This window comes from Choloepus didactylus, chromosome 1 (assembly GCF_015220235.1).
Source record: "Choloepus didactylus isolate mChoDid1 chromosome 1, mChoDid1.pri, whole genome shotgun sequence".
Taxonomy (NCBI): domain Eukaryota; kingdom Metazoa; phylum Chordata; class Mammalia; order Pilosa; family Megalonychidae; genus Choloepus; species Choloepus didactylus.
The window spans coordinates 189,364,359-189,391,664 of NC_051307.1; the positions used below are offsets into that span (position 1 = coordinate 189,364,359).

Consider the following 27,306-nt stretch of genomic DNA (forward strand, 5'->3'; position numbering starts at 1 on the left):
CTTATAATACTCCCCATTCAGCATGTCAACTCCAACTTCAAAAAACTCCAGAGCCCCACAGAGGGCCCTGGATCCTCCGACATCTTTTGGGCGCAACCAATATCCCATAATCGGCCCACCTTAAAACTAAAACTTAATGGCAAGCTATTTGAAGGAATCTTAGACACAGGAGCCGATTCCACAGTTATATCCTCAAACCACTGGCCAAAATCCTGGCCTCTCACGGCCGCTGCCACCCACTTACAGGGAATAGGACAAGCCACAAATCCCCTACAAAGCTCACAAACCCTAACTTGGGAAGATGAAGAAGGCAACACTGGTACAGTTATACCATATATAATTCCCCATCTCCCCGTTAATCTCTGGGGTAGAGATGTCTTAGCCCAAATGAAAGTTTTTATGTGCAGCCCTAGTGATACAGTTACTGCTCAAATGCTCAAAATGAACTTTCTCCCTGGCAAAGGCCTAGGCAAAGCTAATCAAGGAATAAGACAGCCCATCTCTATAACACCTAATACAGCTAGAACAGGACTCGGGCTCTCCCAAAATTTAGCCTGAGGGCCGTTGACATCCCTGTACCCCATGCTGAAAAAATCTCCTGGAAATCCATAGAACCAGTATGGGTTGATCAATGGCCCCTGACTCAGGAAAAAACCCTAGCGGTGATAGAGTTAGTACAGGAACAACTTAACGCCAGACATATTGAGCCTACTCAGTCCCCTTGGAACACTCCCATTTTTTTAATAAAAAAAAGGTCAGGCAAGTGGAGACTGTTACAGGATTTACGAGCTGTGAACAAAGCTATGGTGCCCATGGGGGCGCTACAACCTGGTCTCCCTTCGCCAGTTGCTATCCCTATCGGTTTTCACAAAATAGTTATAGATTTAAAGGATTGGTTTTTTTCCATGCCGCTTCACCCAGAAGACAGGCAACATTTCGCCTTTAGTGTTCCTCAAATCAACTTTCAAGGCCCTATGCCCCGATTTCAATGGAAGGTCCTGCCACAAGGTATGGCCAATAGTCCAACTTTATGCCAAAAGTTTGTTGCAGATGCTGTTAACCCCATCAGGCACCTATGGCCACAAATCTACATCCTTCATTACATGGATGATATCCTATTAGCAGGTCCAAACATCTCCAACTTACACTCTTGTTTTCAAGACCTTCTAAAAAATTTAACAGCAAGAGGTCTTCAAATAGCTCCTGACAAGGTGCAAACTTCGGACCCCTTTTCCTATCTAGGGTTCGAGCTTTGGCACCAGCAAGTTTTAACACCCCGCATTCAACTGCGAACCTCCCATCTATTAACGCTAAATGACTTCTAAAAACTTTTAGGGGACATTCAATGGCTTCGCCCCTACCTAAAACTGCCCACCGAAACTCTTCTGCCGCTCAATAATATCTTAAAGGGAGACGCAAACCCCTCCTCTCCCCAAAGCGTAACTCCAGAGGCAATGCAAGCGCTTACCATCATAAATCAAGCTATCCAAAGTCAAACTTGCTATCAAATAAATTACCACCAACCTTTAATCTTTATAATTCTTGCTACAACTCACACACCTACAGGAGTTTTCTGGCAATCCAATTTAAAACAGCCAAATGGGCGAGGCCACCCATTGCTCTGGGTTCACCTCCCCGCTACTCCATCAAAAGTGCTCTCGCCATACATTTCTCTTATAGCTGCCCTCATAATTAAAGGCCGACAAACTAGTCGCCAATTGTTTGGAAAAGACCCCGATTCCCTTATCGTCCCGTACACTCAAGATCAAATCCATTGGCTCTCCCAAACCGATGACAAGTGGGCTATCGCATGCTCTTCATTTCCAGGCAATATTGATAACCATTACCCCGGCGATCCATTAATTCAGTTCACCAAAATCCATCAATTTACCTTCCCAAAGGTCACTAAAGCAAAACCCATAGACTCTGCTACCTTAGTCTTTACTGATGGTTCAGCAAATGGGACCGCAGCATATGTCATCCAGGGTCAAGCATTTTCCGTGTGCTCTCCCTATACTTCAGCTCAACTTGTCGAGCTCTATGCAGTCCTGCAGGTTTTTTCCCACCTTCAAAACCAACCTTTTAATTTATACACTGATAGCGCATACATAGCCCAGTCTATACTGCTATTAGAAACAACTCCATTTATCAAACCTTCCTCCAATGCAGTCCCCTTATTCTCACAGCTACAAAAACTAATTCTCAAACGACAGCACCCCTTCTTCGTGGGGCACCTCCGTGCCCATCAAAATCTACCGGGTCCTCTTGCAAAAGGCAATGCGCTAGCAGACGCTGCCACTCAGTTAATATGCCCCAATCTCTGCGATTCTCTAACCTTAGCTTCCCAAGCCCATGCTCAACACCACCTAAATGCAAACACTCTCAGCCTAAAATTCAATATTACAAGAGAACAAGCAAGGGAAATTGTTAAAACCTGCAAAAATTGTGTAACCCAATTGCCAGTCCCTCACCTGGGAGTCAATCCAAAAGGACTCATCCCAAATGAAATCTGGCAAATGGATGTCACCCACTTTGCCAGTTTTGGGCAACTCAAATATATAAATGTTTGTGTTGACACATATAGCGGATTCATTCAAGCTAGCCTACAATCAGGAGAAGCTTCAAAACACGTTATCTCTCATTTACTACATTGTTTCACCATCTTAGGCCAGCCTAAGCTCATTAAAACAGACAATGGACCTGGATACACTGGCAAAAATTTTCAAACCTTCTGTCAACAATTACAAATCAAGCATACTACGGGAATACCATATAACCCCCAGGGGCAAGGAGTAGTAGAACGAGCACATCGCACCCTAAAAAATACCCTGTGCAGTCTAGCTGATAGCACTCTCAATCTCACAAAACAACGCCCCTGAGATCTTTTACGTCATGCTCTTTTTGTTCTTAATTTCCTAACTCTGGATAATGAAGGACACTCTGCAGCTGATAGACACTGGCATCCCAAAACACAAACGCAGCAAGCCACCGTTATGTGGCGCGACCCCTCAACATCAAAATGGAATGGGCCCGACCCCGTTATCATCTGGGGACGAGGCTCTGCTTGCATATATGACCAAGAAAAAGAGGGTCCTCGCTGGCTTCCAGAAAGACTAATTAGACATGTTAATCCTCCACTGTCAGAACAAGCCCCAAAATCCCCCCTTCCCTTTAACAATAACCTTTCCAGGGAACAAACCCCTCCCTGAGAAAAAATTTTTCTTTCTCTCTTCCAGCACGTCGCCAACTTTGCTGTAGCCTGCCCAGAACACGCCCAACCTACGTGCAGCCGGCAACCAAGAGAAGCCCAACTTACAGGTTTGCCCCATCGCTAAGGCCACATGAACTATTGGCTCTTACTAATTGGCTCTCTGGCCTTGCTGTTTGCAGCCGGATTGGCAGCTGTTGCCCCAGAACATTGAAGCCCGTTAGAAAGAATCCTGCTTGCTATAACGTACTTGTGCGTTGTAGGGTGCTTCACTCTGCTAGCTTGCTTTCCTTAACAGAAGAAACCTATAACCCCTATTAGTATGGCCTTGTTAAGCCTACTGCCATTTAAGGTTGCCACCTTACATTTTCTCCTGCAGAGTGTGCTTAATGACCCAGGTACCGCTATCCACAGTCCCAATCCCCACCAGCCTTGGAAATGGACCTTGGCACGATGGGAAGATTCCAAGATTGTGCAAACCCACGTTACCGCAGGACGCCCTTCCTTCGTTGTTTACGCCTGTGACCTAATCCTGTTCCCGGAGGGCACACCTTGCCTTAACCAGGCCCAATATTACATGTGCCCATCCTCAAACCCTGGGAAACAGTACTGCAATGCTCCCAACCAATACTACTGTGCATACTGGGGGTGTGAAACATTAGCCACTACTTGGAAGCCTTACGCCCCTGATCATTACCTAACTTTAAAATGGGCCCCTTTTGGCTGCAAGCCCCGTGACCATTCCATCAATCCTTATTACGATAAATATAATTGTCAAAAACTAAATCTCACCGTACAGCTCCCTACTGATCCCTCCTGGCTAATCGGTCGAACCTGGGGCTTCAGAGTCTATTTGGAAGGAGTCGACCCAGGGAGTCTTATCATAATAAAAAAGGAAGCGGTACAGCAAAAACCATTCGCCATTGGGCCAAATGTAGTGCTCGCTCCCCCGCCCCCAACTACCCCTCCTCGCAAACCCGCCAATTATTCCTCTACTACCATCTCCACTGATTCTTCCTCTACTACCAACCCAACATTGTCACCCTCAAGCTCTTCCATAGAGCTTAAGCCAATCTATAACTCACTTTGGACAGTGCTCCAAGCCACCTTTCTCTCCCTAAACTCCTCCCAGCCTAACCTTACTTGCAGTTGTTGGCTATGTTTCTCTGTCAACCCCCCTTTTTATGACGCTGTAGCCCTTAATACCTCATTTAATATTTCTAACGAAGACAATCCTCCCCAATGTCCTTGGAATACAACAAAAATCGGCCTCACCATGCAATCCGTTATCCACTCTGGGCATTGTATTGGTAACGTTTCCCCCTCCTTAAAAAAGGTCTGTGCACAGTCATCCTTTCCATCGCAAGGTAAATTCTATATTCCCCCAACAGGGGCAAAATGGCTGTGCTCTTCCACGGGGCTTACTCCTTGCGTTTCAGCAAGAGCCCTCACTGAAACAAAGGAAATGTGCCTCTTAGTGGCTGTGCTGCCCCGTGTCCTCTACCATGAAGAAAATGACCTTTATCAACACTGGGACGCGCAGCCTCCAACCATGCTAAGAAACAAAAGAGAACTTGTCACGGCTGTCACTATTGCCTCTCTTTTAGGTATTGCTGGCCTAGGCACCGGAACCACCTCTATCATTCTCCAACGCCAAGGCTTCTCCCACCTAAGAGCTGCTATAGACAAAGATTTAGCCCGCAATGAAACCTCCATCACCCATCTTGAGAAATCCCTTACATCTTTATCGGAGGTTGTTCTCCAAAACAGGAGAGGCTTAGATCTACTTTTCCTTAAGCAAGGAGGGCTTTGTGCTGCACTAGGTGAGGAATGTTGCTTTTACGCTGACCATTCTGGCGTAGTTAGAGATTTCATGACCAAACTTAGGGAAGGAATTGCAAACTGCAAACGTGAACGGGAAACCCAAGGAGGTGCCTCCTGGGGGTTCGACGGAATCCTTCCTTACCTCCTCCCTATACTAGGCCCCTTAATAACCATACTCCTTATAATATCCTTTGCACCTTGGGCCATCAAAAGAATAATACAGCTAGTAAAGGACCAAATTGATTCTGCCCTAGGCAAGCCTATTCAAGTGCACTATCACCGGCTTCACCTCGCTGACCAAGGTATAAATCCAGCTTAACTAACTGCTACCCACCCTTACGGGTGAAAGGCCCCCTCCTACGGGAGCAGCATATAACTTGAAAATATGCTTCAAGCGTGTGCCTTGATTGGTACTGCTGGGTGCAAGGCAAAGCACTGCAAAGCAGGGCCAAAACAATTAAAGGCCATTTTCGAGCTCCTTGAGAAGTATGCCTCATTTGCATAGGGGTTTGCTCTGCACAAATCCCCCTCCCCAGAAAAACAGAGCCACAAACAACTTGGGGAATGAGGCCTCTACTTCCCCCAGCAGGTTAATGCCAAAAGAATGCTCAATCAGCATTCTTCCTCCATCCTTTTGAAAAACAAAGGGAGGAGATGTTGTGGGCGATTAAGGTAGCATGCATGAAGTCCACTTTTCAGCAATGACGGAAACATGGCCGCCAGGGCCGATGCAACAACAGCTTGGGTTGCCCTCCGCCTTCTTTACGGAAGCGGTTCGCGCCAAAAGCACTAACCCTACATCTGCCTTCCACCCCAGCAACAGCAACCGCCAATCCCCCTACATCTGCCTTCCACCCTAGCAACAGCAGCAGCCAATCCTAGATCGCCACCCGTCCTTACTAGCCACCCCCATCCTACCCTAGAGTATATATGCTCAGCCTTCTCAATAAAATTTTGCAGCTTGATCAGAAACCTGTCTTGCTGTCATTCCTCATGTCTCTTGTCACATACCATTCTTCCTTCACAGGACTTGGAGCTTCCGTTGATCGTCCCGCGGGCCGGGACAGTTTAATATCCAGAATATATAAAGAAAGCCTTCAACCCAACAATAAAAAGACTAACAATCCAATTAAAAAATGGATAAACAAAGCCAATGGAGGATTTTGAGCAGAGAAGTAGCATGGTCTGTGTTCCGGTTTGCTAATGCCGCCCTTCTGCAAAACATCAGAAGTGGATTGGCTTTTATAAAGGGGGTTTATCTGTTTACAAAGTTACAGTTTAAAGGCCATAAATTGTCAAAGGTAAGGCATCAACAAAGGGTACCTTCACTGGAGAAAGGCCATTGGCATCTGGAAAACCTCTGTTAGCTGGGAAGGCACGTGGCTGGTGTCTGCTTGCCTCCAGGTTGCATTTCAAAATGGTGTTCTCCAAAGTGTTGCTCTTGGGGCATTTTGTCCTCTCTTAGTTGCAGTTGCTCTTCAAAATATCACTCTCAGTTGCTCTTGAGGCGTTCGTCCTCTCTTAGCTTCTCTGGAGCAAAAGTCTGCTTTCAACAGCCGTCTTCAAACCGTGTCTCATCTGCAGCAAGCATCTGGGCCTGTGTGGCTCTTTTTAAAGTACTCCAGTGATTCAGTTAAGAACCACCCTGAATGGGTGAGGCAGCACCTCCATGGAAATAATCCAATGAAAGATCTTGCCCACAGTTGACTGAGTCACATCTCCATGGAAACACTGAACCAATAGGTTCCAACCTAATCCAATGTCTGCCCCCACAAGATTGCATTAAAGAACATGGAGTTTTGGGGGATATAATACATCCACACTGGCAGTATTTATATTTTAAAATAAGGATCACTCTGGTTGCTGTGTAGAGAATAAACTGTATGAGGGAAGTATGGAAGCAGGGAGACTAATTAGGGGACTCTTGAAATAATCCAGACAAGAGATGAGGATACCTTGGACTAGGGTAGCATTGTGGGGGTGGCTGTGGTCAGATTTGGGATATATTTTGAAGATAGAGCCAAGCCAATAGGTTATAGTAATGGATTAGCCATGCAGAATTAATAAGAACTGTAGCACTTACATAGCACTTGCTTAATATGCATTATAGTGCTTGCTTTAAATTGGAACTAGAATGTTTTAGGTGAAGCTAAATAACGAAGATGGAGGCCCTGATGAAACTTCTGCACTTTATGTTGAGGGCACAACAGGAGGGTTGTACCCTAAGAAAAAGGTGAACCAGGTGTAGAGAGTCCTATTAAAAAGCTCATTTTAGAATAATCTTAATCCCTGAAATTGGATTAAGATGACCCCAGGGTGCTACTGCCTTCTCTGGAAGATAACATGGTATTAGGCCTCAAAGTATTTCTACAAACTATTCTCCAAATATAATGTTCAGCAAGCACATAAAGACATCCAGACATACATTCATAGACAGAAATGTCCACTTCTTGTAAGGGTGGTCTGGCTGGTTTCACACTAATTCCCCCACTGATAATAAGCAGAACTGCTGAACAGAAGCTAAAAAAGAAAAACAAAAACAAAAACTATTTGAAGGTATGAGAGCTACCAAAAAAATAAAAAAGCAAGAAATTGGAGAGGACTGCATACCAGAATAGGGAAAACCCAGAGAAGTGAGTCAAATATTTGGTGCTGCTTTCCCACTCAAGATATTTGACAAATTGAAAGCAGTAGTTGAGAGCCTGAAATCAGCTAAGCTGAGTCTTGGCAGTCCCACAGAACTAGGAGGACAGAATTGGAGTTCAGGGCCTGTCAAGAAAGAGAATTATTGCTAATTCTAGGATTAGCTTTCAAGCTAGATTTAGAGATATGGTTTGAGTTAGGGTTAATGCTATGTTTAAAATTAGGACTTGAGTTAGGATTACTACTAAAGTGAGGGTTAGGTCTAACATTAGATCTAAGGTTGGGATTACAGTTGAGTTTTTGGACTAGATTAGGTTACTGCTAAATTTAGAGTTAGGTGAGTTTTTGGGAAGAATGTTTAGGGTAAATTTTAGGTTTAAGACTAGATTAAGGTTTTGTGATAGGGTTAGTGTTAGAGCAAGTTAGATTTAGGACTAGACTTAGGGTTAGTGCTTTGGTTAAGAACAGGATTACAGACAGGGTTACGGGTAGAAGTCAGGGTTAAATCTAGGCTAGTTTGAGGGTTAGGGTAAGAGTTAGTGTTACCTTTAAGCCTCAAGTGAGGATGATTGCTAGTGTTACGGTGAGAGCTAGACGTAGAATTAAAGTTAGGGTAAGTGATAAGAGTTAGGACTATAGGTAGGATTAGAGATAGTTAGGTTTTGGGTTTGGGCTAGGAACAGGGCTGTTTATTGCTAGAGTTTCTATGGAGTTAGTAAACAAGTCAATATTGAAGAAAAGGAATAAAGCTGGAAGACTCACACTTCCAGCTATCAAGCTATAGTAATTAACACTGGGTGTATTGGTGCAAGGATAGGCAAAGATTAGATGAGAATAGACAATGCACAAACAGCCTCTCACTAAAACGGCCACCTGGTTTACAACAAAAACTCCATTTCAGTTCAGGGTATGAAGGATGGTTGTTTCAATAAAAGATGCTAGGTCAATTGGATATTCATATTGGAAAAAAATAAACCTTGAACCACTACTTCATACCATATACAAAAATTAACTTAAGATGATCATAGACCTAAATGTGAAAGTTAAAACTATCAAAATTTCAGAAGACAGTATCTTCATGACCCTGGATAGCAAAGATTCTTCACATGCCAAAACCACTAACCTGGAGGAAAAACATGGATAAACTGGACTTCATTAAAATTATTTCTGTTCATTAAAGGACCACTAAGAGATTGAAAAAGCAAGCCATATCTTTCAAATATTTCCGGTTTCCCTCCCAGGAGCTTGGAGGGATTCATCTATCCTAGGGATTTGCTGGGATTACACCCTCCTTGAGCTTCAGTGTGGCCATGTGATTTGCCTTGGCCAATGAAATAGCTTAAATTTCTAGTAGGTGATATGTTATACCCTCTTTTTTCATTTCCCAAAGTGAGCAGCCACACCATCTGAGGATGGTATCTGTTTTGTCTGCCTGGATCCCAGAATGCAGACAGCTTAGAACAGATTCAGTTAACTTTTTCTGTAAAGAGCCAGACAGAAAATACTTTAGACTTGTGGGCCATAGTTTCTGTCACAACAACTCAACTCTGCCATCACAGAATGAAAGCACCATAGACAGTATGTAAACGAATAGGCAAGGTTGTGTTTCAATAAAAGTTTATTTATAAAAACAAGCAGCAGGATAAATTTCACCTGTGGGCTGTAGTTTGTTAATCCCTGACCTAGAGCAAACTCCCAAGCTAAAATGCAATGGATATGTTACATGACACACTGAGATTTTGTGGTTGTTACCACATGGCAACCTAGCCCATCCTAATACAGAAATTGGTTCCCTACTTAAAAAAAAAAAAAAAAAAAAAAAAAAATTAAAATATTGAACAATGGCTTAGTGATTAGTTGACAGGCATGTAGGAAACTGCTATTGGAGGATGGAAGAAATAATTTATAAAGTGGCAATGCATGTTATAGAGCGGCAAAACTGTCGTTGAGAAAACTTAAGAGGGCAGATGATCTAATCTTTACTAAAGAAAAAGAAGAAAATTAAATACTTTGTGGTTGTGCTATTGGCTGCATTTAACAAAATACACAGGAAAAAAAATAAATTCAGAAGAGAACTGTTCAGTTTGCAGGCAGAAATGAAAAGGAATCAAGTTCACAAATTCAAGAACTTATTGGGAAGGATGAGGCTGCTTATCAGTTACAAATAGTAAGAAAAAAATGAGAGACCCTTTAACCCATATGTTGATTAAAGCTCAGTTTTGCAGCAAGTATCAAATCATTGGATGTTTATTATACCTACTGTGAAGATCTCTAAATGGTTAAAATGCCTCAGAATAATAATCTAATTAAGACTGTAGCACTAGAAAACCCCCTAAATTGGTCAAAATGGCTCAAGGAAAAAGAGCCTAAGAGTGTGGCTCTCCCACCTAAGCCTGAAAGGCTCCAGGTACCCAGAAATTAAGTTGAGAGAGACATGGGAATAAGAATGCAAAGAAATATAGCAAATCTATATATATATTAGTTGTGACTTTTAGGTCATCTGCCCTGGGGAGGTGATGAGGGCATTCTGCAAAAGGAAGGCAAGTGATCTGACTATCTAGTGACCAGAATGGCTGACCGAGTCATTCTCCTAATATTATGTTAAATTTACTTACTTTTAATTCCCCAAAGAGCAAGAAAACAGGAAAGTGGCAAATAAAACAGCATGCCATTTTCTTCTCAGGTTGATACTTACAGAAGGAAAAAATGGATATTAGCTCTTAAGCTGTAATACCCTTTCCTGATACAGAATCCAACTTTTTAATTACTGAAGTATTACCTTAGTTTACTTAGTTGTCCAATCCTCTCCATCTATATGAAGGTTCTGTTGAAAGTCTGCCTTTAGAAATTAAAGGAAAAATAAAGACTTTTTTCTATATTGCAGAGGTAAAGACAAATACTACAATATGTGAGTATACCTGGGTTTGAATCCTGGCTTTAGTACTTATATGTTTACTAGGGCAAATTGCAATCTAAGTTTGTTTCATCAACAACATTTGCATAAAATCTTTCAGCCATATGACAAGCCCTGTTAAACTTTAGAAATTAAAACAATACAAAAGATAAGGTCTCCAATCACAAAGAACTTAGTTTCATTTCTTAACTTGTAAAATGTGGATGACAACTACCCAGTGAATGGCCTAAGGCAGGGCCCCTGTAAAGGTCAAGACTGTGAAAAAGCTTCAAAGATCATAAAACACTACACAAATATTTATTCATCCAAACATTTATTGAAATGTCAGACACTGTGCTAAGCTCTAGAGATATAACAGTGAGAAAGGCTGATAAGGTCTAGCAGTAAGCAATAAGCAGTCACAATAAATTGTGCTAAGTATATGTTGGGAAAGAACAGGGTGTTTAGGGACCGCATAGTAAGGTACCTAATCTAGAGGGCATCAATGAAGGCTTCCTAGAGGAAATGACATTTAAACTGAAACCTGAAATATGAGTAGATATTTGCATCTTATCCTAGGAGCAATGGTGAAAGCAGTGAAATCGTATGGCCAGTTATACCTGTTGGAACAATCTGGCTACAGCATGGGAAAGGAAACTAGTGAGGAGGCTGTTGCTATAATTTAGATAAATTGATGGCCTGAATTAGGATAGTGGCACTGGAGAGTTGGAATTTAGACAGCAGACAAACAGAAAGGTCTTTCTTTGTGACTGGATGTGAAGGATGAAGAGGGAAAAGTCAAGGATGACTGAATTTTTGGCTTGGGCAAAGGCAAGTAAATGGCTGTTAATGTCAGTTACTAAAGAAGAGAACATGAGAGGAGGAGCAGGTTGGTGGCAAGATCAAAGTGAGGAGTGAGAGAACAAAGTGGACTTGTTTTAGTTAGAGGTAGATATATGAATTATGAAAGGTCTAGAATGGAGATATGAATTTGGTAGTCATTAACATACAGTGTGTAACTGAAGCCACAGAAGAAGAGGGCAGCTAGGAAATGATGTAGAATGAGAAGACAACCTAAAACGAAATAAAAAATTCTAAGAAACACACAGATGGTTAAGGGAAACAGACTCCTGCAAAGAAGACTGAGAAAGCCTACCTTGGGATAGCATCTTCCAAAGCTAAAGTATGGACATATTTCAAGGAAGGTTTTCAGTGATATCAAAGCAGGGTAAGAACACTGACAAGGGTTTAGTGGCCTTGGAAGAACAGTTTGAGTGGAGACATGGGAGACTGGGAATAAAGACAAATCTTTCAAGAAAACTAGTAGGGATGGGAGATATAAGACAGTAACTAGTAGGGACATAGGAGTTTTTGTAAGATGGTGCTTATTTTTACTATATTCACTGACACAACAGAACCAGTAACAATATAAAAAAAGACTGACATGCAGTTACAGAACTACTTAATGCAGAAAACAGTAAAGTATACACTTTTTTTTTTAAACAAACAAGACTAGTTGATAACAAGTTCTCTATTGTTGAGGGTCAATTTAAAATTCTTGGCTTATACCCCCACTACCCTCAGTGACTATATGATATAAACTAATTTTATTATTACCTAAAGCGAAACATATACTGTAACTTCACAAAATGTACTTCAATATTTGAGGAACTGGGATTAGAAAGCAGCACAGCAGCTTTTAGGTCTCTCAATCACTCATGTAATATAGTACTTGTCTTGAAAGAGAACACTCCAAACTATCAGGAAATTAACAGTAGATTTTTGTTTGTTTTCTAGAATCTTTTTTACTGTTTTTCCAGATATTTAAGTTTACTCCGTTACCAAAATCTCAACCTGACCATTCCTGATAAATATCTTGGGAATATGTAACGCTTGTTTTTCTGCCCAAAACTAATTATGTATAACCTTTTAATGTGATTCAACACCAATTTCTGATTTCTAAATGCTATTGTGAGCTCCTGGAACCTATCAAGGAAACTTTATTGAACCCTATGAGCCAAACTCAGAATGTTCTAATTAGTTTTACCTCTCAAGTATTCTGTCAATTTGCCCAAACTTCCCTTCTAATTTTGTTTCTACTGGTAATATGTGCTGTCCTTTGAAATAAAATAATCTCCCCCTGGGGCCCTACTTGCATTTTGAAAGAGAGAATTCTTAACTGTGCCAGAATGTCTCATGCACCACAGTGGGGGTGGGGGTGGGGTGGTCCTCAGGCTCAAATGCCAGCAGAACCCCCCAGTAATTATGGCAACCAAAAAAATGCAACCCCACAGTTCCCAACAAACTCTGGAGGGAGGGGATATTGCCTCTGGTTGAGAACCACTGACAACTTTGGTAGTTAGGCTCTTGAATCTATTTTGACTGCTCTGGCATCAGTTCCTTCTGGACTGGTTGTATCCTGGTTCCTTGAATTTGCTTGATTAGTGACCACAGGATAATAATAATAATTAAGACAGGACTTCAGCACAATAATTTTCTAATTGTACTTGAGAGGATCTATAACTTGGGTCCTGTTTTTAAGATAATTTTATATATTAGGCTTTACTGCATGATTTCCTTTCATGGGTTAATGTGAGTTTGAAAATCACTGTGTTAGCACTAAGCAGATGTCTTACTGGAAATATGGAATTGCTACAACCTGTGAATAAGGCTTCTTCTTTTCAATATTTCTACTTATGCACTGTCTTAAATATAAAATGCGTGGGACAGTTTCAAATTCTAGAATAGAATAAATCCATTTCCAGCACCTAACAAAATCTAATATTATAAATACCACTTTAAAATATAGGGTTCCCTTTAAGCAGATTTCTTTATAAAGCAGTATCATCCATAATAGAACAAATATGCTAAAATATCTCACACCTTTTGATCCTGGAGTGCTAAAATCTATTAGGGCATCTTTTAGGACAAGGCCAAACTCCTGTATGGGTTAAAGAAAGAATTACTAACTGGCAACCATTAACCAATTCTATACTTACCGTAATCCTTTAATAAGCAAGCTGATACAACAAGCCCTTGATTTTGAAAAATCCAGGGGAAACCTCCTATAATTGGTTAGTCTGATCTCCAAATTGCAGGAAACCTCCTAAACCAGCAACTTAAAAATAATTCTTGCTCCTCTGACTAAAATTCAATAGCACCGGGGTAGGTGGGGCCAGGGGCAAAAGGGAGGAACTCGGTCATTATTTACTTCGGACTGAAAAAAAAAGTTCGTTTAAAAAAAACAGTCAACCATTTTGATAGACAAAATATCTCCAATGTATGTGTGTTCTTCCTTTTTGGAATCTTTTTGAACTTGCTATGCAAGTTTCTGCAAATTGGTCCAAACATACATTTAAGCAGTTGATAATTTCAGACTACATGCATGAGAATTTTAACACATTGTTAAAATAAGAGCTAACATTTTTGGAATATATCTTCAGGATACCTTAAAAATATACTCTAATTCAACTGACATTATCAGTACTAAGCTTCTTTAAAAAACAATTATATGGTAAACGGAAAAGACAATGACTTTGTCATTAAACTAGGTTTTAAAAAAGGTAGTGTTCTCATGTTTCAGTCCCATGCTGCCCTTGAAAGGAAAAAAAGAAAAAAAAAGGCAACTGTTAGAATCTGAATCATGATCAATTTGGTGCTTTCCCACAATCCAAATTAGTAAACTTAAAAAAAAAAAATCAAAAACAAATATCCTAAAATAATTTGTTTTTCTTATTCCTTTGTTTTGTTTGAAATGTTTTCTTTTTTTTTAAATTTTTTGATAAAATTAAAAAAAAAATCAAACCAATTTTTGGCTTTAGAACTGAATTCTTGTTGAGTTTTTTAGTGTTTACTGCAAAAGCTTATGGATTAGATTCATTTCTTCCTCTCACAAGATCATCCCAAAGGGGCTCCATTTCAGTTGTGGCAATCCGAAACAGGGCTTGGAGATGCTCATCTGTCAATGGCTGGCTCAAAGTGTGTTGGTTTCGAGTCAAATATGAAAAAGCCTTTTCACAGATTTGGTTACTATCAAACAAGGATGCCACCTTACAGGCAACCCCTTTGATAACAGGGTAAGATTCAGCAGACAATCCAGCATAGAACTGCCCCAGGTCTTTGATTCTGTATTCATTCCAAAGGTTTGTATTTGACTGAAGTTTTGTTAGCTCCATCCTTACTGAAATAGGTGCATATTCAGGTTTAAAGTTAAAAGGATTTGAAAACAATTCTAAGTCCTTTTTAATGAACCTGAGGTCCTTGAAATGCTTCTCAAATTTCTCTTGGAGGCAAGAGATCACCGCTTGATACCTGTCAGGATCAAATATTTTCTGATCTCCTTTAAGGTGCTGTTTAAGCTCATCAACAACTTCTCTGAAGGCAGCAAAGTGTGTTAGATTTTTTTCCTCAATATGTCTCTGAAGTAAATTCAGCTTAACTTCAAAGGTACAAATATGGTCAAAGGCAGCAGCAGCAAAGACTTTACTAACTCGCAATTCTTCACTTAGTTCTCGAAGGTGGTCCATAATATCCACCAAGAAGCCAAAGTCACAAAGCCATTGCTTGTCTGTGAAATGGACTGTGGTTGCCCCTATTGAAACTAAGAATGCTTCTATCTCTTTTCTTACGGAAAATACTAGTTTTAAAGTTTTCCCTCTTCTGAGCCAATTGTTCAGACATCGTCCGTTAACTCTTTCACCATGCTCTGATTCAGATTCAGTTAATAAAGCCTGAAACTCGGGTCGCCTAACGCCTCTGGTCTTAATCAAAACTATCCATTCGGATATGGTATTTATGATCTGATTAACATCCACATCGTAGGAGCTCAACAGTTCCAAGTGAAGAAAGCCTGAATAATGAATAACATTCCAACAATTGGGGCTTACAGCCTTTTCTCTCATGTAGGAGACCAATCCAGAGTTCTCACCAATCATCCTCAAAGTGTGGGTTGTGGTCAGTCCAACCATTCGCTGAGGGCTAAGCCCCGCCGTCTGCAGGGCATCTAGGATTGCCGCCATGAGCGCACCGACACTGAAGTGATGAGTCAAGTTGATTACGGTCAGAAGCTCTTCTTGCACCTCCATGTCATGGCCCACTCCGCGTATAAAGACGAGGAGGTAGTTCTCATACGCCACAAAAGCTTGATCGTCCAAGGCAAGGGAATAGGATTTAAAGTCCCTGGTTCGGTTAAAAAGCTGCCTACGTAGATTCCTGTCAATGCTCAGGATTCTCTGCCCTGTGATCTCGGGAGATAAATCAATGCCCTCCAGAACGCCTACGTGGTCGGGCAGTACCTCTCTCAGCATCACCTCCATACACTGGTAAACAAAGTCCCCCTCACCCCAGCCGCGACCCTTCAAAGCCAACAGGCGGGCAAGCCCGAGACCTGCACGAGTAGCTCTCTCCTCCGTAGTGAGCGGGGTGACAGCGGGCAAGTCACCCTGACGCAGACGCTCCACCAGGGCCGCGCGCTCGCCCTCCGCCACATACCGCTCGTAGTATTCGTGCTCGGCCTCGTAGTGGCGCCTGACGTCGCGTTCACGGGTGGCTACAATGAGGCGGCGACAGACCAGGCACAGAGTCCCGTCTCCCTCCGGAGGCTCCACCACCAAGTAACGCTGGGTCCACTCGGGTCGGAAAACCCGAGACTCGTCAACTTCCATCCTGCTTTTTTTGGGCGTCATCCACATTTTGCTGGAGGCCACAAGAGAGGGCCCGATTTCGGAAAGGTTGCAAGGAGAAGAGAAGACCAGAAGCGAGGGCCAAACACCCTCCTCCGCTCTGCGACACATCACCTCAGGAGGGAGACACACGCCTGCTATCGCATCTCCTTTCCTATTGGCTGGAGATTTCGTATTCGTACCTCCCAGAAACTAGCCAATAGGAAGAACTGGCAGTGATTTCTAATGCGCAAGCGCATATACTCTAGTGGGCCGCAGGACCATAGGGCGGGACGAAGAGGCCCAGAACCCCCTGACAAACTTGACTGGCATTCAAGCCACCCAATCCATAGCACCATGGCCCCGAGGCTGCGCTGCCGGGGAGGGTGGGGCAGAACGGTGTAGGCAGAGTTGCCGGAAGGACGTGAGCAGGAAGCGCTGAAGTGATTGGCTGAAGGCATTCCCGGGAGCATCTTGAACATCACTTGAGCTCCTTTGGGGCCAAGATGTCGCTCGTGGCGGGGGTAATCCGCCGGCTGGACGAGACAGTAGTGAACCGTATCGCGGCGGGGGAAGTTATCCAGCGGCCGGCTAATGCCATCAAGGAGATGATTGAGAACTGGTACGGAGGGAGTTGGGCCGACACACTTGGAGACTACGACTTAACAGGCCGCTCCGAAGGATGGCGCAGATTCGCCTCCGTTCCCGGGTCGGAGGCATATACGACTCATGCCCGCAGCGGCGGCTGTCGCGAAGACCCTGGGTCCGCGCCGGCCTTGTCTTCCTCTCCATTACCGCGTGTTTTCTGAGCGCGCCGGCGAGAGGTCCTTTCTGGGGTTGTTTGGGAAACAAATAGAAAGACGCGTTAATGGTGAGGTCAACTAAGGGAGACATGCAAAAGGTGTAAAGTTAAAAATGTATAAAGGTTTGCGATGGGAAAATAAAATCTCACTTCCTTCTTCAGATGAGAAATTATCGTATACATTCAAGAGCACAATTCGTTGTGAGTTTTATTCAAAATAAATCGTCTAGTTTTTAGGACAGGACGATGGATTTTGGGTTTAATTGTGATTTCTCTATTGCCAAACTAATGAGCCCACTTAGTGTTTTCCTGTCCTTTACCTTTTGGAGGGACGCGTAGAAGTTATTTGATTTTATGGGGCAACCTGTGAATTCTAAAGCTTAGAACTGTCACGCAAACAATATGGAAGGTTAAAAAGATGTGAAAAGAAAGGTGGGTGTGACTCTAAACCTCAAAAAGGCTGATGCCCATAATATACCTAGACGTTTTGTCAGATCCTTTGGGTTAAACTTATTTGGTGTTAATGGAGTCTGTGCATTAAGTGAAGGAAAAAAAAACTCCAATGAAGAATGGAATTAAGTTTGTAGAAGGTGTTGGGGTGGAGTGGGAAGTGCTGCACAGGACAGTGTTAGACAGGCAAGTTATTACTTTATTCAGGGACTTCTAGAGCAGGATAAAGAGAGTAGAATTCAACTCCGTGGAAACAAAGGACAGCCAGCCTTTAAAGGGCTGGGAGTGGGTTGGAGGAAAGGATTGGAAGATGATAATGGAGGATTGATCAGTGGAATGGGTGATTTATAGGGTGGTTGGGTTCAGGGATGGGTGAGGGGTTTACTAAGGTTGCATTAGGACGACTTGGTGTGGAATGTTTTCCTTTGTGATAATTAGGCCACCTGGATCCTGTAAAGACCTGAGGGAGGAAGGAAGAGGAAGATAAGAAATATCTTATACCTTAGTACCCAGTTAGGGATCTCAGGTGCCTGGGTAGCCAGGGGGAGAAGGGACGGGGAAGTCAAGGGTGAGGTTAATATTTACTGTAGAATCTGTAATTGTCAACTTAAGTAAAATCTGAAGTTGTCCTTTTTCCATTTTTTTTTTTTCTTTTTTCTCTTGCTTTCCGAGTTGTCTCTGCAGTCACACAGCTGCAAAATTAGTTTCAAGGTAGTCAGGTTAAGGGAGGGAGCCAGTTCCCTCTTGCTAGGAATAAGGCTAGTAGTTTGGTCAAGAGAAAGAAAACCAGTCCTGGTCAAGGGATTTATTTTGAAACCAAAAACAGTCATTCAGAATAATGGGACCTGAAGAACAGTAGGTCAAAGAAGAGCTAGGGAAAGTAAGAGAATTAGAATGTAGACAAAAGAAGAAGCAGGAAGTTGGATACTTGGATACATTTTCTCCTTTTGAAAGTAAAGTCCCTAATGGCTGGCTTTCCTTTCTACGGTATTAGAATTGACTGACAGAACAATTCAGCCTACTATTACATTGTGTCAGAATGCTGTACAACAAAACTAAATATATTAGCTCAGTGGCTTATAATTCATTCTGCAGAGATTTTGGATGGAGTCCAGTTACCCTCTTTTTAATATGTTTCTCAAGATACCTAATAACACTGAAATTCAGGGGTCCAGAGAAAGATCTCTAATATTCAAGCAACTTATTATCTTATTTTTGAATAAGAATTTTCTGTGTGGGGAGTCTCTGACTTCTCTTTGTTAGGCTGCCCCAGGCTTCATTTGTTTTTTCTGACAGGTGCTGTATGTATGTAGGCTACTCTTTGAAGGTAAAAAAGATTTACTGACTTCTTAAAGGACTTTCTGCACTGCCATTTTTTCTTTTCTCTAATATATATTTACTTAGAGAAAAGGGAGCTGTAGAGAAAACCATTTAAATTTTTTTTTCATGAGGTTTTTCTAGTATCACTTGGGAACATGAGGCTGAATAAAGGTGAAGTAACAGATGGTAAAATTAGTTGAGAAGAGGGTAAAAAAGGCAATCCTATTTCTGACTTCACTTTCCTTTCTAGAGGATCAGAGATAGTGCTGAGTGTCCTATTGGAAATGATTACCTCCACCTTCCCCCTCGCTTCTCTCTCACAACGTATAAACTCATATATACATTGTAGTTACTGAGCCTGCAAGACATAGGAATAACACATTAATCAGCACTCTCTGGACATTTTTATTGCTTGGCTCAATATCTTTTGGCTCAGATTAAAATATGTGCATTAGAATAGTTGCAGAGTATAATTTATTTTCTGTGTTTGATTTGCCAGTTTAGATGCAAAATCCACAAGTATTCAAGTGGTTGTTAAAGAAGGAGGCCTGAAGTTGATTCAAATCCAAGACAATGGCACTGGGATCAGGGTAAGTAAAACCTCAGAGAGGCAGGTTGTTTGTGTGCTTCATGTGATCCATCTATGGGAAGAGGCAGAACCTTTTCCTGTTCTGGAATCCCTAGGCTTTTGCAGATGGGATTTTTTGACTGAAAAACTCAGTACCTGCTGTTGACAGTAGTCATCTCAACAATAGCTGTTGACTTATTCTATTGACTATGGGGATATAACAGTTAATAAAACAGACCAAAAAAATACTTACATTCTAGTGGTGGGAAATAAACAAATAATAAATAATATATCAGATGGTATTAAGTGAGATGGAGAATATTAAAGCAGGGAGTGAGGAGGGACGTGATTTAAATTGGTTGGTTTAGAGAGGGCTTCAATGTGGATATGACAATTGAGCAAAGAGCTGCTGGAGGTCAAGGAACAAATTGTGAAGCTATTTAAAGGATGAATGTTCCAGGCAGAAAGACAGTATGTGCAGAGACCACAAATTGGAAGCATGCCTAACTTGTTTGAGAACCAGGAAGGAGGCCTGTGTGTCTACAGCATGGTGAGCAAGGGGAAAAGTAACAGGAGATGAGGTCTGAGAGGTAAGTGGGTTGATCACATAGGAGCTTGTGAGCCATTGTAAATCTTTGGCTTTTACTCTGAATGAGATGGGATACTATTAGAGGGTTTTGAGCAAAGACATGACATGGTTTGACAAGTTTTATAAGAACTGCTTTGTCTGCTCTAAAAGAAATAGACTGGAGAGAGGGGGCAGAAGTGGTCAGGAGGTTCTTGGCAGCAATCAGGAGAGTGGCAGCGGTACCTTGTACCAGTTTGATTTTGTGATAGAGATGTAAGAAGTAGTGAGATTATGGGTGGATTGTGGAGGCAGAGCCCTCAGTATTTGCTGATGTGGGATGTCACAGAAAGAGGAGTCAAGAATGACTTCAAAGTATAATTTGTGCAAATGGTAAAAGCAGTTGTCATTTACTGAGATGAGAAAGACAATAGGAGAGAGAGTGAACGCTCTGCAGTGCCTGGTGGAGCAGCTCAAGCTGGAGGCCAGCGTGGAGAGGATCAAAGTCTCAGGAGGCTGCAGAGCATCAACAGTACTGCGTGCAGAATGCCTGCAAGGATGGCCTGCTGGTCCGGGTGCCAGCTGGGAGCAACCCCTTCCAGGACCCCAGATCCTGCGCTTTACTCTGAAGATTTTAGGGAACAAGTTCACTGAGGAATGCCTTCAAGTACAAAGTGATGAATGGCTGTCTCCAAGTTTCAAGAAAACTTTTTCTGTAGCCAAACAACTTTTAAATATTTAAGACCTTTCCTGTGGCATGGTCCTGTAGCCAAAATTCTACAGAATTGATGTGTTTCTGCTCAAATAAGGACTGGGTGAAAAAGTGGATCTTTTAAATAATAATGACCTGGTTCTTTTGGTGAAGTGCTTTATACTTAAACACAAATCCTGCTACCAAGTATACCGAAATATATCTCTTTCATAAGTGAATTACCAGTGTTTCTGTACCTGGAATACCATGTGTGTTTTATTTACTGGATGTTTACATTTTAGGAAAGAAAACATTTTTGTTTTTTAAAAATTGAATATTTGTAATTTGTTGTTCCTAAGATTTTTGTATAACAAAATTTGCCCTTATCTCATAAATTTAGTTTCTACATGAAGACAGCAAACTATAAAATTGAGGGGAAGAATAGGCTTTACTAATCAAATGATGTCTTGATTTTTCTAAAGAGAAGACCTTTTTGTTTTTAAACACTAAACATGGGACCTATTTCTAGCAAACGTTTTTTGGGAAAGATTAATGTTCTTTTTTTATAAGGTTACCCAATCCTGTGTATGAAGCAGATTTAATCTTTGTCTTAAATTCCTCTATTTTATGATTGTGCTTTAACAAATACTACATTATTTCATGTCTTTAATAAATGTTTAAAATGTAACACACGTTCAAATGATTAAAAACAAAGTAATGTGAAAATAATATAGCCTCAAAGAATTCTCAATGTCACAGTGTTTTATTTTGATGATGTGCCTTCAGTTTGATCTGGAACACTTTTTAAAAGGATATTTTATTTGTGTTTATAATCTCTGAAGAGTTCATAAATAAAATTCTGCTTACTTCAAAAAAAAAAAAAAAACACTAGGAGAAGGAGGTTTGGGGGAAGAGCAGAAGCTTAGTTTGTGGCATGTAAAATTTAAGATGCCTCTTAGTAAGATGTGTGTGTGAGTCTGGAGTACAGGGAAGCCGTCTGGGCTGGAGATAAAAATATGGGAATTGTCTGTGAGCCTGGATAGGATCAAGGGAGTGAGTGTAGGTAGAAAAGAGGTCCCGGGTTGGTAAACTGGGTTACTCCACTGTCTACAAGTGGGGGAACCAGCAAATGAAACTGAGAAGGAGCAACCCAGTGACAAAGGAGGAACCAGGACAGTGTGGTGTTCTGAACACCAAGTGATGAAGTTCCTGCTAATTTAAAACCTCTTTTAAGAGGAATTTCTTCTTGGATTAAATCAAGAAAAGGGAAAGCCAAAAAGATAAGGGAAAATGAGTAACATAATTATTTACTTACTTTTTTTTATCTTCTAGAAGGAAGATCTGGACATTGTGTGTGAGAGATTCACTACGAGTAAACTGCGGTCCTTTGAGGATTTAGCCAGAATTTCTACCTATGGCTTTCGGGGTGAGGTAAGCTGGGAATTAAGGAAATGCATAAATGGCTTCCTGTGATGACATTGACTGCCATTTGTCAGTATATGTTTCCCAACAGAGGTACATAAGATATACTTTTTTTAAATAAATGTAAATCTGTATAAACTTAAATTCAGTTTTCCAAGACTGAGATTTGCTCATAAATACTACACCAAAGACCCATTTTATGTTCAGAGACCCTCCCCAGACATTTTGTGTCTCTTGATGGTGGAAGTAGACACTCCTGCCTACAGAGTTTTCTTGTCAAGAAGAGCAAATGTGAGTCTGATCAATACTTAGAATTAAGTACAAACATGCAGGAAATATAGGGCAAGGGAACATAGTAAATGGTACTGCAGGGATGCAGTCAGCAGAATCCAGACTGGCAAGCTGCTTGACAAGACTTGTTTCCTTCAACAAATAAACTGCAAGGAAAAAAAAAAGGAGAGAAGAGCATGAGAACCTATAGATTATAGGAGATTTAGGAACATATGAACCAGTTCCAATGTATACTTCTTACTTTGGTCCTGGCTCGAGCAAAGGGTAAAAAAATTTTTTTGAGACAATCAGAGATATTTGAACACAGATTGACTATTTGATGGTATTAAGGAGAAATTAGTCTTAATTTTTTTGGTATAAAAATATTATGACTTTTTTTAATGAGTCCTTATCTTTCAGAGATATATAGGGTATAAATTAGGGTAAATTTATAGAAATAACATTCCTAGGTCAAAATATATTCATACTTTTAAAACAGCTTGTATTAGTTTCCTACTGCTGCTGAAAAAAATTACAACAAACTTAGTGGCTTAAAACAGCACAAATTTATTATCTTCTTACAGGTCAAAATACATGAGTCTCATTGGGCTAATATGGAGGTGGAGGCAGGGCTCCGTTCTTTTCATGAGGCTCTGGGGAACCAAAGAAACTGTTTAGAGTAGTTATTTTGGGGAAATGAAAGTGAAGGTGGGGAAGGTAAAGGAGCCTATTGCGTTTCAATTTAGGCCTTTTGTAGTTTAAAAAATTTTTTTTTAAATTTTGTGCATGTGTTTCTTTAATTTTAAAAAAGTAAAGGCTGCTGTGACTCAACCTCTATAATTTATATCAATCCAGGGTGGTCTCAAATACTCTCTGGCTCACAGTGACCCCAGATTGTTCCAGGTGTGGACAATTTCAAAGAGGCTGTTTATTCTGGTTTTAAGTGTGCCTCAGGTCAAGCCCTAGCAAAGTGATTTCATTCTGGCTTTGCAATTCCATGGGTCATTTTCTAAGCCCATGGTCTCCTGGAGCCTTAGCCTGGCTGTAGACCATCCCTGGGGTTTATTATTTCATTGTAATTATACAGGGAAGATTTATTGAGGGTTTCTGTGCCAGCCATGGTTCTGTTTTACATATGAGGAAACCGACACAAAGAGATTAAGAAGCATGACCAGAGCACACAGCTAGAAAGTGGTAGAGTGGAACTTGAACCTGGGTAGTTTGACTCCACATTCTGTGCTCCTGTCCACTTGCTCCACTGTGGTGAAAAGGACCCCTGAAGCAGCAGGACCATCTGCCATGCTATGTTTTGTGTTACTCTCTCTTACTGGCATTATGTAGGAATGCAGTACTGCATATATTTAATGTCCTTCCTCACACAGGTCTGAAAATCATTTACACTTTTAAGTTTTTTATTTTGAAATAATTTCTAATTTAAGGGAAGTTGCAAAAATAATACAGAGAACTCCAGTATACCCCCTACCCACATAACCATGTTAACAAACTTTTAACATTTTGCAATGTACGTGATTATATTCTTTCCTTTCTTTTCCTTTCCTTTCCTGTCCTGTCCTGTCCTGTCCTGTCCTTTTTTCCCTGTTCTGTGTGTCCATCTATCTTCTAAGAATTTGAGAGCAGGTTGTATGCATCTTGCTTCTTTACCACTTAATACTTCCATGCATATTTCCTAAGAATAAGGATATTTACTTATGTAACTACTTTAAGTAGAGTTATCAAGTTCAAGCAATTTAACATTATATAAAGCTTCTAGTCTATATTCCACTTTTTACAATTCTCCCAATAACCATTTGGACATTTTCTCTTCCATTGTTAGACCTAGTCCAGAATCATGTATTGTATTTAATTGTCATTATCTCTTTAGTCTCTCTTTTTTTAAATTGTGGTAACATATAAACGAAGTAAAATTTCCCATCTCAGTCATTCCTAAGCATAAAATTCAGTGGCATTAATCATACAGTGCTGTCCTACCACCCTACATTACTGAAATTTTTCTGTCACCCCAGAGACCCTGCATCCATTAATCATTTGTTTTGTCTTAATCGTGTAACTTTAAATTTACATTTCTAAACATAATTGCTTATATAAACCAGTTTTGAGCGATCATGTACAACATTATCTATTTTGAGTGACTCAGTTATGCATTTCTGAAGCAAAGTCTTAGAATTATTAGAAGACGAATTATTGAGACTATTGTTAAATATGCCTATGGTTCTACCACCTGAAAACAATTACTATTAATATATGAGTGCTTTGGTATATTTCCTTTTGGACTTTATAGTTTTCCCCTTGTTCTTGTAATTATACTACAGATTCAATTTGATATTCTGCTATTTTTAAGCTGAACATTGTAACATAAGAATTTGCCATCTTGTTATAAGTACTTTGTGAGCATCATTTTAATAGCTGCATTCATTCATTCACCGGTAAACATCTACAAGGTATTGAGAATACATTACTGAACAAAATACTTAAAAACCGTACCCCCATGAAGCTTACATGCAGTGGAAAGAAACAGTTGATAAATAAGTAAATAGCAGTGAATACTCTGGAGATGAATCAGGCAGGGTAAGGTAGGAGATAGAAGTGTATCAGAGGTGGGTTGGGATGGTTGCAATTTCAAATAAGGTAGTCAGTGAAGACCTCTCCGTAAGATAATAATCAAGTTGATGAACAGCTCTATGAAAATCTGGGGGGAAATCATTCCAGGCAAAGGGGCCAACAAGTACAAAGATCTTGAGGTGAGAGCTGTTTGGCATGTTTAAGGACAAGCAACGAGGCCAGTGTGGCTAGAATGGGTGAGTGTGAGTGAGGGGCCATGGGAAGAACTTTGACTTTTACTCTGAGAGTTGGGAGCTGTTGGAAGGTCTGAGCAGAGTAGCGACATGATCCCACTTCCATTTTAAGAGGATCACTCTTGCTGCTATGTGCAGAATAGACTGGAGGGGCCAAGGGTTGAAGCAGGGGACTAGTTACGAGGCTGTTGCGGATATCCAAGTGAGAGATGATGGCTTGTACCAGGATGGTAGCAGTGGAAATGTTAAGAAGTAGTCGGATTCTGGACATAGTAACAGTATATCTTAAAAGGTTTGCTGTTGGAGTGTGGGAGGAAAGCAGAGGCAAGGGTGATTTAAAGAGGTTTTTGCATGGATAACTGGAAGGATGGATTCACTTGATTGTGATCTTCAGAAAGAGAAAGTTTGGGGGTAGGAAATGAGGACTCCAGCTTTGGACATACTGCATTTGAGATGACAAGTAAATAGTTGGAGATACAATACTAAATAAAGTTGCATTGTGTGTATATACCCTTCTCTACTTAACCATTTCTGTATTATAAGGCATTTAGGTTGTTTCCCGGTCTTTTATTGTTTCTTTTTTTCTTTTTTTTTCCTTTACTATTTTAAATAATGTTTAGAAAAACATCTTAACCATTTATATGTGGTTCTAGAATGTTTATATTCGAAAGAAAATGCCTAGAACTTTGGGATTTGGATTTCACTCCCAAAGAAATAACAGTTATAATTTGAAGTCTTAAAGGAACTAAAAAAAAAAAAAAATGCATATTTTCTCTATCTTGATCTGTTTCTAAACCATTAACTTTTGCCCTTCAGCAATGATGCACAGCAGCATCCTCAAGTTGAGCTGCTTGCTTTCATTCCTTCTCTAATGCAAGTACTGGGGGTAAGTGTTTGGTTTTGAAACAGCTGTGTAATTTGCTGAATTTAAGCCTTCACATTGTGAAGAGCAAGCATAAAGAGACCTACGTCATCAAAGTAAGTGAGCAAAGTGCCCATTGTCACCTGTGAACACAAAATGGAAGAAGAAATTGAGATACCTTTTTCTTTTAATGAGGCAACAATGAGTGACCCAGCAGTGAGTTTTTCTTTCAAGCCATCTTTTCTTCTTTAGGCTTTGGCCAGCATAAGCCACGTGGCTCACGTTACTATTACAACCAAAACTGCTGATGGAAAGTGTGCATACAGGTATAGTGCTGACTTTTATTCTTATATAGTCTACCTGAAATGTACTTTTTGCCTTATCTAAGTAATCTTTTTCTAATACCAATTTTATCTTTTTTGGCTGAGATCTTGGGTAAATTTTCTTTCCTCCTTATGAATTAGTTGATAACCCACAGGGGTGATTATTAGGTGACAATTTTGCTTCATGGATTCTTAAAAGATAACATTTAATAAAGTATAAGTGCCTGTCAAGATGTCTGTTACATGTAGGTATCCTAGTAAATGAAAGTTGCTGCTTTTATTCCTGCAGCCTCTGGCTTCAGTAGGGTGTGACTTTGGGCTGATTACACCTCTGAGGCTGGTGTGCTGGCGGCTCACAGCTCCATGGCTGCTTTTGAGCCTCTAACTCCCTGCCACGTGCACATGCCTGTGCTGGTGGCCTTCCCTCAGGTGGCTGCTGGGCTGTTGTGCTATAGGCACAGTTTTCAGAGGTTGATGAATGAAACAAAAACCGAATTCATTGAATCAAACTTGTACCACTGTTTTTATAAGTACCAGCCATTCTGTAATCAGAGACAGGCAAGAGTACCCAAATTCATGCCAAATGTGAGAAATGTATTTTTTTTTTTTTTTTACCATACAGATTGTTTGTCAATTAAGACGGCAAATTGCTTCAACAAAAGGCATTTTCTGTCTGTTTCTCAGTATTCTTTACCAGACAAATGTGTGAAGTCATGGAGGGTAGAATATTTCAGAGTAGACTGTGCTGATGCTGGGAAGTTTGATTCTATGTGAAATACAATTGCCCTAGGACCTGGGTGGGCTGAGGTAGTTAGAGTCCCCGCTCACAAACTGGGGACACAGTTGTGAGTTAATATCTGCTTTTACATCCTGGGACACAAGTTCAGTTTCTTCGCCTCTGGGGTTGTGTCATGCCCCTGCTTGTGACAGTTAGTGGCTCCCCTTCCTTCTATGGCAGGATGAAACCCAGGGTCATCATCATGGCATTCAGG

At 40.8% G+C, this 27,306-nt stretch overlaps 2 protein-coding genes across 6 annotated transcripts in view; one reads left to right on the top strand and one right to left on the bottom strand.

Annotated features, from left to right (window-relative positions):
• Positions 1-16,371, bottom strand: part of EPM2AIP1 (EPM2A interacting protein 1) — a 79,270-nt gene extending 62,899 nt beyond the window's left edge. For 2 of the 5 annotated variants that reach the window (XM_037847116.1, XM_037847125.1), the window contains exon 1: positions 10,455-16,371. In XM_037847116.1, the coding sequence (XP_037703044.1) occupies positions 14,432-16,360 (1,929 nt within the window). In that variant the 5' untranslated portion in view covers positions 16,361-16,371 and the 3' untranslated portion in view covers positions 10,455-14,431. Of the gene's footprint in view, positions 1-9,513 lie in introns of those variants that run through there. The other 3 variants (XM_037847151.1, XM_037847143.1, XM_037847133.1) reach the window with 3 other exon arrangements.
• Positions 16,372-16,672: 301 nt separating this feature from the next.
• Positions 16,673-27,306, top strand: part of MLH1 (mutL homolog 1) — a 57,954-nt gene continuing 47,320 nt past the window's right edge. The window contains exons 1-4 of the mRNA XM_037847179.1: positions 16,673-16,850; positions 19,300-19,390; positions 21,957-22,055; positions 26,244-26,317. Coding sequence (XP_037703107.1) covers positions 16,735-16,850; positions 19,300-19,390; positions 21,957-22,055; positions 26,244-26,317 — 380 coding nt within the window. The 5' untranslated portion in view covers positions 16,673-16,734. The remainder of the gene's footprint in view (positions 16,851-19,299; positions 19,391-21,956; positions 22,056-26,243; positions 26,318-27,306) is intronic.